This window comes from Gopherus evgoodei, chromosome 4, assembly GCF_007399415.2.
Source record: "Gopherus evgoodei ecotype Sinaloan lineage chromosome 4, rGopEvg1_v1.p, whole genome shotgun sequence".
Lineage (NCBI taxonomy): Eukaryota > Metazoa > Chordata > Testudines > Testudinidae > Gopherus > Gopherus evgoodei.
This window is the reverse complement of record NC_044325.1, coordinates 124,609,371-124,626,026: the sequence shown is the minus strand read 5'-3', so window position 1 is coordinate 124,626,026 and position 16,656 is coordinate 124,609,371. Positions and strand designations below refer to the sequence as shown.

At 53.1% G+C, this 16,656-nt stretch overlaps 1 protein-coding gene across 2 annotated transcripts; it reads left to right on the top strand.

Annotated features, from left to right (window-relative positions):
- Positions 1-1,505: 1,505 nt before the first annotated feature.
- BAAT (bile acid-CoA:amino acid N-acyltransferase) lies at positions 1,506-12,461 on the top strand. Of its 2 annotated transcripts, XM_030560904.1 has the most exons (5): positions 1,506-1,821; positions 4,671-4,768; positions 7,835-8,322; positions 9,753-9,955; positions 10,687-12,461. In XM_030560904.1, the coding sequence occupies exons 3-5, from the start codon at positions 7,860-7,862 to the stop codon at positions 11,275-11,277; spliced, it is 1,257 nt and encodes a 418-aa protein (XP_030416764.1). In that variant the 5' UTR covers positions 1,506-1,821; positions 4,671-4,768; positions 7,835-7,859; the 3' UTR covers positions 11,278-12,461. The 2 variants fall into 2 exon arrangements, with proteins under 2 accessions (XP_030416764.1, XP_030416765.1); XM_030560905.1 differs by lacking the exon at positions 4,671-4,768.
- The last annotated feature ends 4,195 nt before the right edge of the window (positions 12,462-16,656 follow it).

The window sequence follows — 16,656 nt, the reverse complement described above, 5'->3', positions numbered from 1 at the left end:
AATCCCCAATGACCACAGAGTCTAGTAAGGTACAAAGGCACGTCGGCCAGGTTTATTGCGCTCGGACACAATTGCAGTTCCCTCTAGATTGTTACTCTACAGGGCATACTACGAGAAAGTGCCTCTTGGCAATGGACTCGGCTCAGTTAGTGGCGGGACTTTCCACTGCCCCCTCGGCCGGACAAAGACATCGCCCCAGGGACACATTTTTATACACAGGTACAAACAAGTTACACATCATTCCTGACGTATTGAGGTGCAACCCCTCTACGTAGTAAGGTACAACCCCTCTACGTAGTAAAGTGCTGCCTCTCACCTTGTACATGTTGGTTCGATCAAAACAACTCTATCCATCATATTACCCTTTTGCCCCTGTCATTGGGATGGGTCAGTCTGTTCCTTGTTATCTGTGTGGAATGTGCAAGTATGTGAATGTTCTGATCTTTACTGTTCAGTACTTTTTAGGTACGTATCTTCTTGCAGCATCAGCCCTTTCCTTGCCAGCTTCTGTGAGCAGGGCCTGCCTCTGGCTCACAGCTTCACTCTGCTTTATGTTAGCAAAGTCTTGACCATTACTTTAGTTCAGGCCTCAGGCTTCATACTGGGCCTTCATTTACCACACTGATAATGATAGGGATTGAAAAGAGAACCAGTCAGGATAAGCTAAAATCTTATATAAGGCAGAAAGCGGACAGGTTTTAGTTAGTCTACCTCAATGTGAGTGGAAGGAGCTGGAATGAGTCAGAGAAGCAAAAGAAGAAGAAAAGCTCCTCAACGAGCTGAAATCATAAGAAGAAAGAGGGCAGAAGCAAAGAAGCAGTAGCAGTGACATTAGGTCTGACAGATCAGCAGGACCTAGAGCAGAGGGAAGGAAGCGAACAGGAAAGTAAGTCAATAATAAGAAATAAACTCAGTGAGTGGGTGTGTATGGGATAATAAAGCTGAATATTTGTGTATATATGTTTATTATGTTTTAATGTTTAAGAACTTGCTGTCCACATCCTATATGTGATTAGCCATTGCATATAGAGTGTAACCCCTTACAGCTATCTTCCAATTGCAGGATATTGCAGTTTTGAGTACTTTAGTGTGCATCTGTGCTAATAGAATTGTATGCCTTTGTTAAGAAAATGTCATTTTATTTCTTTCAATATATTTTAGATTTGCTGTTTTCTTAATATTATGGTTTTTAGATTTACTGTATTAGGAAACATTGTGTTAAATAAAGATTATTTTTTTGTTGAAGGATTACTGCTTGAGTGTCAATCCTTTGAGCAGAAGGCTGTATCCATATACTCCCAAGAGTTAACAGAATTAGTCTCTTCTCTACTGGTTGGAGGGAAGCTCCTTGGTAAAACCCTATGTAGCGAGGCTGTGTGGCTCCCCTCCCCCTCAGGGAGGGTCGAGCCCCGTCAGTCATCCACGGGGGCGGGGCTGCTGAGCGGAAGTCCCACCCCTCAAAGGGTCAGGCAGCGACCCGGAAGAATAAAAGCCGGGCCCCAGGCTTCAGTTGCAAGTCTGCCACCGGCAGGAGCAGACGTGTCTGCCGACGCCCGTAACTGGGAGGCTGCCCAAGCCAGAGCCCGAGATCAGGAGCTGCCAAAGCTGCCTCGCCCCTACTACGACGAGGAGCCGCCGGAGTGTTCTCGAGGCCGCTACGACGAGGAGCTGCCAGAGCTGCCTCGCCCCTACTACGGCCCCGAGGAGCCCCCAGACCAGGCTTGGCCCACCTTCCCCAAAACATTACCAGACCTGCCTCCCAGCCCGGACTGGGAGGAACCGGTGGTCCTGGACGTCCCCGGAACGGAGGCCCCGGACCAGGTAGGAGTAGAGGGGGAGGTAGGAAGTAGCCCGGGGGAACCTGACTCCAGTCAGGCTGCAGAGCTAACCGTGCCAATGTCAGTGTGTTTCGGTCAGGATCCCCACTGACCACCGGTAGCGGTGATAGCTGCTACCAGGGCCCCGGCTGGAACGCAGAGGAGTGGGTGGGCCTGCGTTCCCCCTGCCACCCGTATCCGGGTGGCAGACTCCCCCTCTCTCTGGCCTAAGGCCACTGCTCTGCCCTGCCCCAAAGGGCCAGAGCTAATTGTAACTGTGTTTGGTGCTCTGCCCTGCTCCAAAGGCCAGAGCTAATTGTAACTGTGTTTGGTGCTCTGCCCTGCTCCAAAGGCCAGAGCTGATTGTAACTGTGTTTGGTGCCCTGCCTGAACCAAGGGCTGGGCCCCTTTTGACTTTGCCACTGCTCTGACCTGCCGAAAGAGCCAGAGCTGATTGTGACTGCAGGGATGACAGCGAGGCTGGTGTGGCTCCCCTCCCCGTCAGGGAGGGTCGAGCCCCAGCGGAACCCGTCTACACCCTGGCAGTTCCTCTAGGGTGCGCCACCCCCTTTCACTTACCAAAACCAGACAAATTGAGGATTAAGTTGTGAATATAGGCAGGCCCTTGTAGGGGTGCCTGGAGTCCTATTTTAGGGGTAATAGGAGCAGCTGGCTGACAAATAAGGGGTTCTGTGGGCTCCAGGACAATTGCCTACCATCTAGGTGTAGAAAACAACATAATTTTTAAAATAAAAAGCCAATTTCGGTCTGTTTTCCCGCTGAGCCCGAGAGGCAGAAATCCAGTGTCAGTTTCTCTGCAAAAGTAATTTTCACATATCTGGGAATTGAGATCGGTTCCTTGTCTCCCCATCCCTGCTTCCTCATCAGGCTGAGCAATGCAGCTATCATACCCTGTTCCCTGCTGAGGCCAACTCAGGGGTCTTTAACCCTTCCTGTACTGCCACTGTCCAGACAGGCAAAAAGCATAGGCCAGAGGAGGTGGGGCATCCATTGTGCAGACTCTAGGGCAGCTCCTGTGGCTTATCAGGAACAGGCCGTGGAACCGCCAGTGATTTATTATGGATTTATGTGGATTTAGATGTATGGATTGTGGAAGAAAAGGCCCCCTGGTAGGCAGTAGCACAGTTTGGGGGGGGAAGGGGAGTGGCCGCTCCCACTGAGCAGAAAAGTGGCGCCTTTTTAATTTTCACTCACCCAGCAGTGCTCTGGGTCTTCGGTGCTTTTACTCACCCTGTGGCGCTCCAGGTCCTTGGCGGCACTTCGGTGGCGGGTCCTTCAGACACTCCGGGTCTTCGGCAGCCACTTTGGCGGCGGGTTAGTCAGGGTTTTTCTTTTTAGTTTTTTCTTGTCATACAGCTCCAGATGCAGTGTCAGCACAGTAGCCTATAGAGATCTTGCCTGAGATCAGGGTACACACAAGAGACAGTCCCTACTGTGAAAAGCTAGTGTGGCCAAGTCAATAGCTCACTAGACTAGGACTCGAGACCTGAAGTCCATTCTTGGCTCTACCACTGGCCTGTTGCGTGACCTTGGGTAAGTCACTTAACTGCCTTATGGCTCACTTTCCCCAGCTGTAAAATGGACATGATGATACTCACCACCTTTGTGTGTGATATAAAGAGCTAAGTATTATTACACAGACAAAAGGTAGAAGGGGGAACTGGGGAACAAGGCAAGGGCCTTGACCGAAATCACACCACAGGTCATTGCAGCGGTGAATAGAAGCATGAGTCTTGGTTTGATGCCCAGTCCTGTGCTCTGTCTGCTAGGCCACACTACCTTACAACACAGTACCTTCTCCTCTGCCCTTGCTTTCCCTCAGTAAGGAAACTCTTGCCTACTAATGAGGCCTAGGAACCAGGACAGGCAGGGCCCTGTGACAGTGAACCAGACTTTATTGCCTTCCTATGGTGCTCAGATCCCATGGAGATAAGCACAGTATAAAGTACCTGGATGGATAGAGAGATTAGATAGAGGAGCGCTGGGTTATAAACGCTTCAGGCTAGGCTGGGGCGGGGGAGAGCAGCAGGCTCTGAAGTAGACAGGTCCTTCCACCATTAGGGCCTTGAACTTCACCTTGGAGCTGTCTGGCTGCAGAGCACAGGTGTGATTGCTCTCAGCCTAACCCCTTCGTAGTGGGCTCAAGCAGTTAGGTGGGGCAAGCGGCTTTTGCCAATCCCACTAAATGCCTGGCTGCAATTGTAAGCACCTAAGACCTTGGAAAATGCCTAATTCATCTTTATTTTTAGTTGAGGGTAGCCGTTAAATGCTACAACATGCTGGGTGCTGGATACGCACCTAGTGGGAGACAGAACCTGCCCTGAACAGCCAGAGAAAGGATGAGACTGGAATGGCAGGGGGCACTGAGGGGCTGTGAGTTGGGCATGAGAGGCATTGATGGCCAAGCCCAGGGGCAGCAGGGGATTGGGGGGTGGGAGGTAACCCCACATTAAGATAGCAGGTAGTTGCGAGTCAGGATTGAGGGGCACTGGCAGTGCTGAGTGTGGGCAGTCCAGGGCCGGGACAGCAGCAGGGGCTATAGGGTGGGATTAAGGGGTGTTGGCAGAGCTGGGTGGAACATAGGGCTGGGATAGGAGGAGGCCAAGAGGGGCAAATTTGAGGTTCATTGGCCCCTCAGTCAGCTGCAGTGCCCTCTGAGTCAGCGAATTATCTCCAGCTTTGATTGTCCCTCCGGGTTAATGATTATCTCCACTATTGAGCACAAAGGGCATCCCAGGAGGGTGGGGAGATATAAAGCAAGAACAATAGGTTTGTGGGTTCAGATGAAGACCAACGCCTGGATATCTCACCTACAACTCTGGCCCATTGCAGACACACCAGGGAGGAACCCTGAAAACCACTCCATCTGTGTGGGAGCCCTGGAGATTTCCAGCAGACTCAAGGAGCTCACCTTCCTTCCTTCCTGTCTGGTAAAAAGACCTTGATTTTTCTCCTGGGCTCAGGAAATGCTCTTACCCAGGGGCTAGCTTCTGGAGCCCATCGCAGTGGTATCTGAGCTGTCTAGTGGCTGGAGTTCTCAAGCAGTGGGGAGCATCTATTCCCTTGAGTTGGGCTGGGAAGGGAACAGGCTGAATTTGGATGGGATCATGGGCCTCCTACCGCAGATTTCCCTCCCTACTGCCCCAGAGGTGCCCAAACAATTTGTATAGTGAGGGTGCTGAGAGCCATTGAACCAAACTAAAACCTGTATATGATGGAAACCACTTCCAGCCACGGACAGCAGTAGTACCCCTAATTCCAGCACCTATGTACTGCCCTGTCTTCTGAGTTCAGACTCTGGGGAAGTGATGGGGGTGAGTATGAGAGAGAGAGAGCTGAAGAAGATGGGAGTCATGGGGAGCGGGGGGACATGCTGGCTTAGCACAGGGAATAGGGTCTCCTTTAGCAGCTGTGATAGCCGATTGCTTAGTGACAATCTACAGAGTTGGTCCTTTGGCTCAGGTGGGGTGTGTACGAGGCTTTTGGTAGGGATGGTGGCAGGTTTGATCTCTGGTGGTGGTATCAGCATGGGTTGGATACACATGAAGGTGCTGCATCAGTGACTGCACGGGCCCAGATCCAGACTCAATTCAGTCCCAATGTACGGGCCTGACAAGCGCCAGTGTGAAGCAGAGACAGACCCTTTATCCCTGCTCTGCCATAGACTCCCTGTATGACCTGGGGCAAATCACTTAGAGGTAGAGTCACATGGTGTTCAGGGACCGGCTCCAGCCTGGCAGACCAGGTGGAGAAGCATCTGTCTTCCCCCAATTCATGAATCACACTGGGCCCTAGGTACTCGGACACCTAGCGGGAGGCTGCAGAGTGCATGTTCAAAGGCAGAAAGAGAGGCACCCAACAAACCTTTACTGCAAAAATGTAAGTGCTGAGTGAGTTTAGGCTCCTACAGGGTTAGATGGGCAGGTGACCATATGTCCCAATTTGGCTGGACAGTCCCTTTTTTAAGCTTGATCAGTTGGCAAGAGTAAATGAGACGACTGCCCACTTTTGTCAAAAAAAATGAGGTGCAGAGGGATGTGCGGGGTGTGGGGGAGGCAGATGATTGGCAATGCCAGGCATGGGAGGAAGCCAAGGCTTGGGTGGGGAGCAGACAGGGCTCAAGCAAGCAGCAACACTAACTCCAGCCTTTGGGAAATATGGTCACCCTATCTAATATATGTGTTGCTGCTTGCACAAGCCGTGCCTGCCCCCACATGGGGAGGGGGCTTGGGTGAGGAGGGGGGGCGGGCCCTAAGGTGAGTGGCTTTAGCCAGTCCCATGGAGTGGGGAGGGCTCAGGCCAGCCCCATGCACTGTCTTGTTTTCCCTTTGGGAAATATGGTCACCCTAAACATCTGGGACTTAGACACCTAAATCTCTTTGTGAATCCAGCACGTAGCCTCACAGTGCCTCAGTTTCCCCATCTGTATTATGGGGATAATGGTACAATAAAGACTGTGAGTTGCTCCGATACTACAGCAATGGAAGTACCTAAGATAGATCCACCTGTGCCAGGGTTACACACTTGTTATGGAGTGTGGGGGAGTCCGGGCCCTGCAATCCCCACCTCCTGCGATTCACCATGACTCTCAGCCAGCCAATAAAACAGAAGGTTTATTAGACAACAGGAACACAGTTCCAAGCAGGGCTTGTAGGTTCAACCAAGGACCTCCTAGTCAGGTCCCTTCGGGGGCAAGGATCTTAGACCCCAGACTTGGGGTTCCCTGCCTCTTCCCAGCCAGCCCAAAACTGACCCCAAAAACCTCTTCAGCAGGCTCTCTTCCTTTGTCCAGCTTCCCATGCCAAGGTGTTACTTTCCTCACCCACCTTCCTGGCTCAGGTTACAGGCTCAGGTCTTGCCCCTCACCTAAAGTCATCCCCTGCTCTCCCATCACCCCATGCAGACAGTCCCTACTGCATCACAGCACTATGTTCAGGACTAGCACAGTGCCATTGGGCAGAAGCAAGGGGACCTCAGGGCTGCAGGTGGCTTACTCAGCTCTCCAGGCCCCGTGCCAGGAGCCCGATTTCACCCCGAGAAGGTGGGGCCGGCACAGGAACTGCCAGACTGGAATGGATCAGAGACAAGGGGGTCCATCTAGCCCAGTAGCCCGATGGGGGCCAGGCCAGCACCTGATGCTTCAGGGGAAGGTAACCCTGCAGTAACAGCTATGAGATAATCTCCCCTGCCCCATCCCTAGTAGCTCTTATCCAGCACTTCCCGTCAGCGGATCTCAAAGTGCTTCACAACGGAGGGGGAGTAGCTAGAGAGGAGTTTGAAGCCGGAGTGAAGGCAAGGGATTGTGGGGACTGTGACTCTCCCACTCAGTACTGGAGGGGCAGGAAATAGCCCAGCCTTGCCCCATGTCACTCAGGATGGGGGAACAGCCTAGCACTGGGCTGGGGCGAGGATCACACACATTGGGGACAGGGGACGACTGCAGGATCATGTGAGGGGTGGGTCACATGGCAGAGGGCCTGGCTGGCCGTCTGCACAGCTGGGAGCTCTGGGGGACCTGCCTGGCCCCTGGGGCGAGAGGTGGGGTCGCCGAGGGGCCCCAGGGCTGGAGGAAGAGGTGAGGACACTGAAGGGACTCATGGGGGGACAGGTAGCCTAGTTTTTAGGCTGAGCCAAGTGCCCCGATGTGGGACTCAAAACTGTAATGGCAGCAGCCTTGGAAAGTCAGACCCTGTGCATTTTGGGAAGCCAGGGAGCTAGGGGCAGGGGTGTGAGGGTGCTGGCTCTAACTACTCCCTGCCAGCATCAGCGGGGGAGGTTCTGGTCTTGCGATCAGTTCCCTGCTCCAAGCTCAGCCACTCCATTTTCACTGCCCCCAGCAGATAGGGAAACCAGGGCACAGAGGAGGGACAGCTTAGTGCTGCTGCCTGCCCCCTTCAAACCTTTCCTAGCTTCTCCCATTGATAACAGTCTGTCCCCTCATTTCCCTTTTCTCCCTTTCCCTCCCCCCCCTGCTCCCCCGACTCCCCGTTTCCCAGGTTCCAAGCCCAGCATCCATCAGCCATGATCCAGCTCCGGGTCACCCCTGAGTCATCACTGGCCGACATGCCGGTGAGGATCCACGTCTCCGGCCTAGCGCCTACCCAGCTGGTGACCCTGCAGTCATCGTTGACGGACGAGAAGGGGGTGAACTTCCAGGCCCGAGCCTTCTACCGAGCAGACGAGGCTGGGGAGGTGGACGTGGAGCAGGCAGCTGCAACGGGGGGCGACTACGTGGGCGTCTGGCCCATGGGCCTCTTCTGGTTCCTCAAGCCAGAGAAGCTCTTCCACAGGCTGATGAAACGGGATGTGATGAGCGGCCCCTTTTGCTTCCAGCTCGACCTCTTTGACTCCTGCCATCTCTTTCCCTCACCCCAGGTGGTGCCTCTGGCCACTTGCACTGTGGAGAGGTGGTATGTGGGCCCCGGAGTGGAGCGTGTCCCCATCAAGGAGGGCCGGGTCCGGGGGGCCCTATTCCTGCCTCCTGGTGAGGAAACTGGCTCATCACATCCCTGCCTCTTGCATCCTTTATCCCTGTTCTCCTCCCTTCCCAGCCCAGCCTGGCGTTCCCTTCCCACCTCGCTCTCATGCTTGTCTTCTCTGTTTGCCATGCACAAGATCCTCTTGTACTCCCCACCCCAAAGGGTCAGTCTCTCTGCAATAGGGCATGACCATCAGGTAAGCTCATGGCGGACTCTGTCGTCCTCCCCAGTATCCCAACAGGGCCAGCAGATTGTCCCTCTTCCCTCTGTCACAGCACCCCCTGCTGGAGAGGGCAGGGTGGGACAGCTACAGGCTCCCTCCCCTCCATAATGTCACAGAAATGCCACCCACTGACACATCAACATTTGTATTCAGCATAAAGCCAGACTCATCCCTGTTCTCTTCCTAAATCACCCTGATTCCCTGCCATAGTGAATAACAAACCCTTCCTGGTTGCTGAGGCAGATGTCTGGGTCCCATTGCAACAACCTTCTTGACCCCAAGCGCATCTGGAGGCCATCCATTCCACAGGCCTGGCTGGGGGAGTATATCATTGCTTTTAGCTCAGCTAGTTCAGCTGCACAACCCTGCAGCAATCACAGGCTGTTGGTTTCCCTGGACCAAAGATTGGGTTTAGGTGGAGCTTATAAATGCACTTAGCTTTTTATCGCTAAATGTCAGTAAACACTGATTTCACCAAACACATACAAACTGACAGAAAATTATTTCCCTCGAAATTATAAAAAAGAATTCTTCCCCCTCCCCCCGCCACTTATAACAGCTTCAAGACTCAACAAGAAGCTAATTCTCTTCAAAGACAATTCTCAGAGGTTCAAATACAATGAAAACTTCTAAACTAATTGCTCAGCCCCTCAGAAAAAACAGAGGTACAGTATTGCCAACCCCAGGTGTTCAGAAATCACCAGATTGGCTTTAAAAGCTTGAGATTTGAGAAATAATAACTATAGGGTTCTTTCTATTGGGCCATCTGCTCTCTGAGCGTGTATGGGTCACATTTAACCTTTCTCCAACAATGGGAGCTAGAAACTATTTTTTTAAAGAAAATGAAAGCTGAGATCCTCAGGAGCATGAAAGAAAATCCCCAAATCTTACAAGACCTCAGGATGAAATGGTGAGAGTAGGCAATAGTCCTGTGGTGCTGGCTTCAACACATGAACAACAGGAATATGGAGTTCCTTAAGAGGCAGTGACCCAGATCAGCAAAGGTATTTAGGCCTCTAACTTCATTGATATCCAGTTCAATGGAAGATTTCTGCACAAGTGAAATAGACTCCTGTTCCTGTGATCCTCCCCCTCTATTGAGCCCTAGTTTGCCTTGGAAAACAAGCTAAACCTTTAGCCCTGGGGTCACCATAACTAACTGCAGTGTTTTTCCCTTTTCCCCACAATGCCTCTCTCCCCTGTTCTCTGCAGGGCCGGGTCCCTTTCCGGGAGTGATTGACATGTTTGGCGGGGCCGGTGGGCTCATTGAGTTCCGAGCCAGCCTGCTCGCCAGCCGGGGCTACGCCGTGCTGGCGCTGGCGTTCTTTGGCTATGATGACCTACCACAGGTGCTGGTGGAGCTGGACCTGGAGTATTTTGAGGAAGCAGCCAACCTTCTCTTGAAACACCCCAAGGTATGTCCCACTCTTTCACGAGGGTCCCTTCATAGCCACTGGATGAGGGGCTCCAGGCTCCAGACTAGATATCAGACATGTAGCAGGTCCTGGCAATGGCTCTCACCCATGGGGTCCACCTCTCTCTCCCCGGTGTCACAGCAACCCCTGCTGGGGAGGATGGAGCTGGACAGTGCATGCTCCTCCCTGGGTTCACATTGTCCCTTGCTAAGGAGGATGAGGCTGGGCAGTGCAGGCTCCTTCCCCTCCATGGTGTCACAGCACTCTCTGCTGGGGAGGACAGGGATGGGCAGTACAGGCTCCTCCTCTGCCTTGGTGTCACAGCGCCCCCTCCTGGGAAGGACAGGGCTGGGCAGTGCAGGCTCCTCCCCCAGGTTCACATTGCCCCTTGCTAAGGAGGATGGGGCTGGGAAGTGCAGGCTCCTTCCCCTCCATGGTGTCACAGCAACACCTGCTGGGGAGGATGGCGCTGGACAATACAGATTCTTGCCCCATCCTGGTGTCACAGCGCCACCATGGGGAGGACAGGGCTGGGCAGTGCAGGTTCCTGCCCCAGGGTCATAGTGCCCCTTGCTGGGTAGGGTGGGACTGGGTAGTGCAGGCTCCATCTTCTTCTGTTTCACAGCGCCCCCTGCAGGCTCCTCCTGCTCCCATCCTGTGCTGGCACCAAATTGCAGATTCCCAGTCTGTTGGCATGATTGTTCTAATGTAGGTCTTTGTGGGTTTTTCAGGTGAGCGGTCCAGGCCTCGGAGTGATCGGGGTGTCCAAAGGGGCCGAGGTCACGCTGGCAATGGCTGCCTTCTTAGAGCAAGTGGTGGCCGCTGTCTGGATCAATGGCACAGGATTCCTGAATGGCACGCCACTGCGTTACAAAGGGGTCCACATCCCCCACATCCCCTACTGCCCTGAGCGGCTGCTCATCACAGAGATGGGGGTCCTGGACAACTACCACATCTTCAAGGACCCCCGGGACCCAGCCCATGCAGCTGCTGCCATCCCTGTGGAGAAGGCTCAAGGAGAGGTGCTCTTCGTGGTGGGAGAAGCTGACCGCAATTTTAATAGCAAGCTGTTTGCTGAGATGGCCATAGAGAGGATGAAGAGCCATGGGAAGAAGAACTATACTCTGCTTTCCTATCCCGGGGCTGGGCACCTGATCGAGCCACCGGCGTCCCCAGTGTGCAGCATCTCACTGATCCGGGGGACCCCCAAACCTGTGCACTGGGGTGGTAAGCCAGAGCCCCATGCCAAAGCTCAGGAGCATTCCTGGCAGGAGATCCTGAAATTTCTCGACCGCTGTCTTGGACTCACCAGCAACCTGTAACAGCCAAGGGAGTGGGGGGCCAGCGGGACCCCCTCCTGTCAGGCTGGGGGACCTCCTGCCATCCACCCAGCCCAATCAACATAATAAATACTGAGAACATAGAAAGAATCTGTGGGACGCTTCCAGGGGAGCACTGGGGGGATGGGGCAGAGGGGGAGTGCCCACACAAGAAAGCTGCTTAAGGCACTGCCCTGGATTTGGGAGATCAAGTCTCAGTTCTGTTGCTGACACCGTGAGTGGGTCACTGAATCTTTCTAGGCCTCTGTTCCCTGTCTGTAAAATGAGGATAATGCTTCTGCCTTGTGTACGTATACAGCAAGATCATCAATGGAATGAGCGGCTCTTAGTGTGTGCATGAGCGGTGCCCAGCTCACGGAGCCTGGCTCAGAGTCTGAAGGTGCTACTGGAATGGTAGCTGGTAAAGAGGCTATGTAGGGGAGGGCACTGCTTTGAAGGGAGGAGGGGACACCCTGCATTTATAGGCAGGGGAGTCCACAGGAGATACAAGGGAACAGGTATCCCCCATTAGTTTATAACTAAGGCTAAGTTTTTTTCACAGATATTTTTAGTAAAAATCACAGACCGGTCACAGGCAATAAAGAAAAATTCATCGTCTTGGTCGTCTCCTGCGGCTAAACGCCAGCCCTATGGAGCTAAGAGCAGGAGCCTGAATGGCTTGAGTTCCTTGCTGTAGCTGAGATGGAGCCTCAGACAATCAAGCACTGAGGGGGGTGGGAGGGTGTCGTACTCAGTGAATAATGGGCTATGTCTCGGCTGCAGGGGGCCATATACCCTTGTACAAAGGGGCAGCCTTTCTGATGTGCTTCTTCATATCCGTAACCCATGAGCTTTCACTGCAACCTAAATCCATGAGATGCAGACTGTGCTCCAGGTTGTGCGTGATACTGATCGAAGAGGATTAGGGGAATAATCCTTGTGTTTTAAAGGCCCCAGCCCAGGCTTTCACCAATGAAGGGTGACGCAGACTATTCATGTTGTCACTTCACCCTTCGCTAAATAGAGCCTAACATTATCCTCACATCCAGTCATGCCCCTGGGATGGATTAGGCTCAAAGAGTGATGAGCTCTTCTGCTGGGGAGGAGCAAATTAATGAGCCTTGGGGTTGATTAGAAAGGAGCATTTGTTAAAGGGACATCATCCTGTTGAAAAAAATCATGCCTGAAAAGTCACACAAACAAATATCCTTCACTACGTTCACGTTAGTTCTTCTGTCAGAAATTTTTTTTAAGCATTTAACTGAGTCATCAACATGACCTCAACTTACTTACTTTTTCTGTCCTTTTGCAAAATGACAATAGGTTCATCAGCTTCAGGGCTGTGGGTTGTCAGTGTCTGGTCAATTTCATCTCCCTCTCTTGCACTAGCATGAAACCTGACTCAGTTATAACTGCAAAAGTCAGGGGACCAGCTTACAGCACCATTAACATTTAAATGTGACCTTGGATCTGGGCTGATGATTGTATAGTCCCAGGGTTTAACCCAGTTCCAGGGCATAGAGCTGTGCATGACACAGCTGAGAAGGGGTGGGGCAAGCTGATTTTAAGCCACCTTTGCATTCTGCTGACCCTCAGAACTGCCAAGGGCAGGTTTGACCCCTAGCATAATTTGGAGCAATCTCAGGACAGCTCTTAAATTCTGCTGGTTTGGTACGATCCCCAAGGGCCTGCTATGCCAGCCATGAATTGTTGAAACACAATGCACTATGTTCCATCAATGGCTACTAGCCAGGAAGGGAAGGGATGGTGTCTCTAGCCTCTGTTTGCCAGAAGCTGGGAATGGGTGACAGGGGATGGATCACTTGATGATTACCTGTTCTGTTCATTCCCTCTGGGGACCTGGCATTGGCCACTGTTGGAAGACAGGATACTGGGCTAGATGGACCTTTGGTCTGACCCAGTCTGGCTGTTCTTATGTTCTTATGTACTATGAATGCACCCACTCCATGCTGGGGAGAAAGGTAGCATGAGTTCAAAGCAGTAACCATGAAGTGCTATTCACACTTTCACATAACACACAAGCCGGAGGGTCATCCAATGCAATCAATAGGCAGCAGGTTTAAAACCAACAAAAGGAAGTATTTCACACAATGCACAGTCAATGTGTGGAACTCCTTAGCAGGGGGTGTTGTGAAGGCCAAAACTAACTGGTCAAAAAAGAATTAGAAAAGTTCAGAGAGGATAGGTCCATCAATGGCTGTTAGCCAGGATGGGCAGGGATGCAACCCCATGCTCTGGGTGTTCCTAGCCTCAGACTGCCAGACTCTGAGTGGATGCCAGGCAGGCCTACCAATGGGGGCCTGAGGGGGCAAGAGGGGCAATTGCCCAGGGGTCTGGGTGATTTGAAAGTCCCGGGGCTGCAGGGCTCCTGGGCATAGGCACCAAGTGGGTGCTGAGCGCCCACTGGTTGGCCCCTTTCCCCCACCCTGAGCCACTGACCAGCGGCAGCCCCACTGATCAGCTTGTCCCCGCTCTTCTCCCAATACCTTCTGCCCTCCACCATCAGCTGTTTGGCGGCATGCAGAAGGCCCTGGGCGGAGGGAGAGGAGTGGGGGTGGGAAGAGGTGAAGGGGGCGGGCCTGGACGATTTATGGCCCAGATGCCAGAAGTGAAATGGGCGGGACCAGCCCCTTCCAGCCAGTGAGATGCTCCTCTGCAGCCCTGCGTGGCAGCTGCCTGAGAGAGCCTGGCTGGGGAGGTCACTTCCAGTTGCTGGCCTGGCTCGGCTGCCTCCTCCCCAGCAAGGTATCTGAGGCAGCTGCGGGACAGGGCTGCAGAGCAGCGACCAGGAGGGGCTGGGGTTCTAAGGAGCTCCCTCCTGCCCCCTGCCAGGGCTCTGGCCCACCAGGGTGAGCGGCATAATGTGCTGGGGTAGGTGCAGTGGGAGGACTAGGTGCCCCCCACACACATAGGTAACATGGGTCTGAGAGAGCACGGTGCCCCTGGGCTGGGCAGGGAGGAGACACATGGCCTGCCTTTTAGAGCATGACACCCCCCCACACACACTATGGGGAGGTACCAGCTATATATGGGGCACCCTCAGGGGACGGGGGCGGAACAGGGGTGGGAAGAGGTGGGATGGGGGTGGGGCATTGGGGGAAGGGGCCTAGGACAAAGCGGTGGGGTCAAGCACACCCCGGGAAATCTGGAAGTTGGTGCCCATGCTCCTAGGCGTGTGCAAGGTGGTACCGGTGGTGGTGAAGGCTGCCGGGTGGGCATGTGGAAGCCCTGGCCATGCCAGAAGAACATGTCCAGCACAGCAGCCAGCAGCAGCTCGCTGGGCTCCAGCGGGGATCCCATTGACTCTTCTGCCCTGGGGCCCAGAATTGCTGTTGGTGGGCCTGAGGGGATGGATCACTCAATAAATTGCCTGTTCTGTTCATTCCCTCCTTAGCACCTGGCACCGGCCACTGTAAAAAGAAAGGGTACTGGGCTAGATGGACCATTGGTCTGACCAGTATGGCTATTCTTGTATAATCTATGTGGGAGATGGATTCCGCACAAGCATAGCTAGCAATGCCTTTCCCAAGAGTGCAGGTGGAAATTCCCCACATAATGACAGAGCTATGGGCAAGACAGCAGAGTCAGGGAACGAGCTGATCCCAGTTCACATGGCTCGCAGCCCAGCTAATCCCACTGAGCTCTGAACATGGCCCATGGGATCTGAGGTCCTGGAGGAAACTTCTGGGCCCATCAGATCCCAAGCTGGTGTAGCTCTGAGCTAGGCTGATAAAACCACTGACACGCTGTTATCTTCTAGCATACAGTCTAGGCTAGTCCGGTAGCTGTCTCAGAAAGTCGGTGTTGCTCCCGTCTCATATCAGACCAAAACCTTAGGCAGGATAATGGGAATAAACATCAGTTGATCTCAACTCCTGCTTTCCTTAAGGAAAAATTCCACTCTGGGGGTTTGCTGGGTGGGAGATCTCTGGCTCTGAATCCAGCTTCTCCAGTCTGTCAGGAAGTCCCTCTGAGAAGAAGCCCCGAGTGACCGGTCATCAGACCCATGAGACCCACCTGAACTCTAAATTCCCCTGTGCTGAGCCTGGAGTGCAACTGACTCCCTGCTTTTCCCCTTGCTCGATCTCTACTAACTTCCCAACCCCTCGCCACTTGCCTCTAGCCCACCTGTCACCCTCCAATTCCTGTGCTGCCCTCCCAGCCAGCTGCCATTTCCCTGCCATCCTGGATCTGCTCAGACAGGGTGGCATAGTGCCCCCTGCTGCAATGTTCTCGGACTCCAGGTTGGCTCCCCTCCCAGGCCCAGCTCCCCCTTTGTTGCTATAGCACCCTTCTTTTAATGTTCTGGAATCCTTCCATCTCGTTGCCACAGTCACCCCGTTAAAATATCAGAGCAAGGAGTTTTTATCTCAGCTGCTGTTGACATTCAGGGAGCTGCTCGGTGTTCTCTGGTCCAATGTCATCTGCAGAGTGGGTCACTGCAAAGCAGGGCCAGCTCCAGGCACCAGCGTAGGAAGCAGGTGCTTGGGGCAGTCAATTCAAAGAGGCAGCACTCTATCCAGTATAGGGGCAGCATGTTCGGGTCTTTGGCGGCAATTTGGTGGCGGGTGCCTCATTCCCTCTCTTCCTCTTTGAGCTGCCGCCAAATTGCCTCCAAAGAGGAAGAGAGGGAGGACCTGCCGCCGAAATACCGCTGAAGAAGCAGCGTAATTTAGCTGCCACTTAAGTACCGCAGCTTGTCTTTCTTTCTTTCTTTCTTTCTTTCTTTCTTTCTTTCTTTCTTTCTTTCTTTCTTTCTTTCTTTCTTTCTGTTTTGGCCACTTGCAGCAGCAGAAAAGCTGTAGCCGGCCCTGCCGCGAAGTGAGCCTTCATTCATTCTGAAACTGAGGGCTGGTCTAGGCTGGGGGGGAGGGCAATCAATCTAAGATATGTATCTGAAGTCGAAGTATCTTAGTTCGACTTACATGGCTGTCCTCACGGCAGTGAGTCTACTGCCACAGCTCCCCCGTCAATGCTCCTTACTCCTCCTGCTGAGGTGGAGTACGGGCATCAATTCGCGGATCGATTTATCGCCAAGATGTGATAAATCAATCCTCAATAGGTCGATTACTACCCGCCAATCCAACGGGTAGTATAGACATTCCCTGAAGCTAGTGTAGACGGCAGCTGTTTTCTGAACAAGAACCCAAGCCCGGCAAACACTTAACCATAAGCATCAATTTCAGTGGCACAACTCATGCTTCTAGTCAAGCATGTGCTTATGCATTTTATTGGCTCCTGGCCCAAAAGGGGTTTCCCGTAGTCAGCTCCTGACATGACCTCTGTGACTCCTGCTGGCTTCCCATCAATTTCCAGCAGGTGTTTAAGATGTTGGCTTAAGCTGTAAAGCATGCTCTGTGT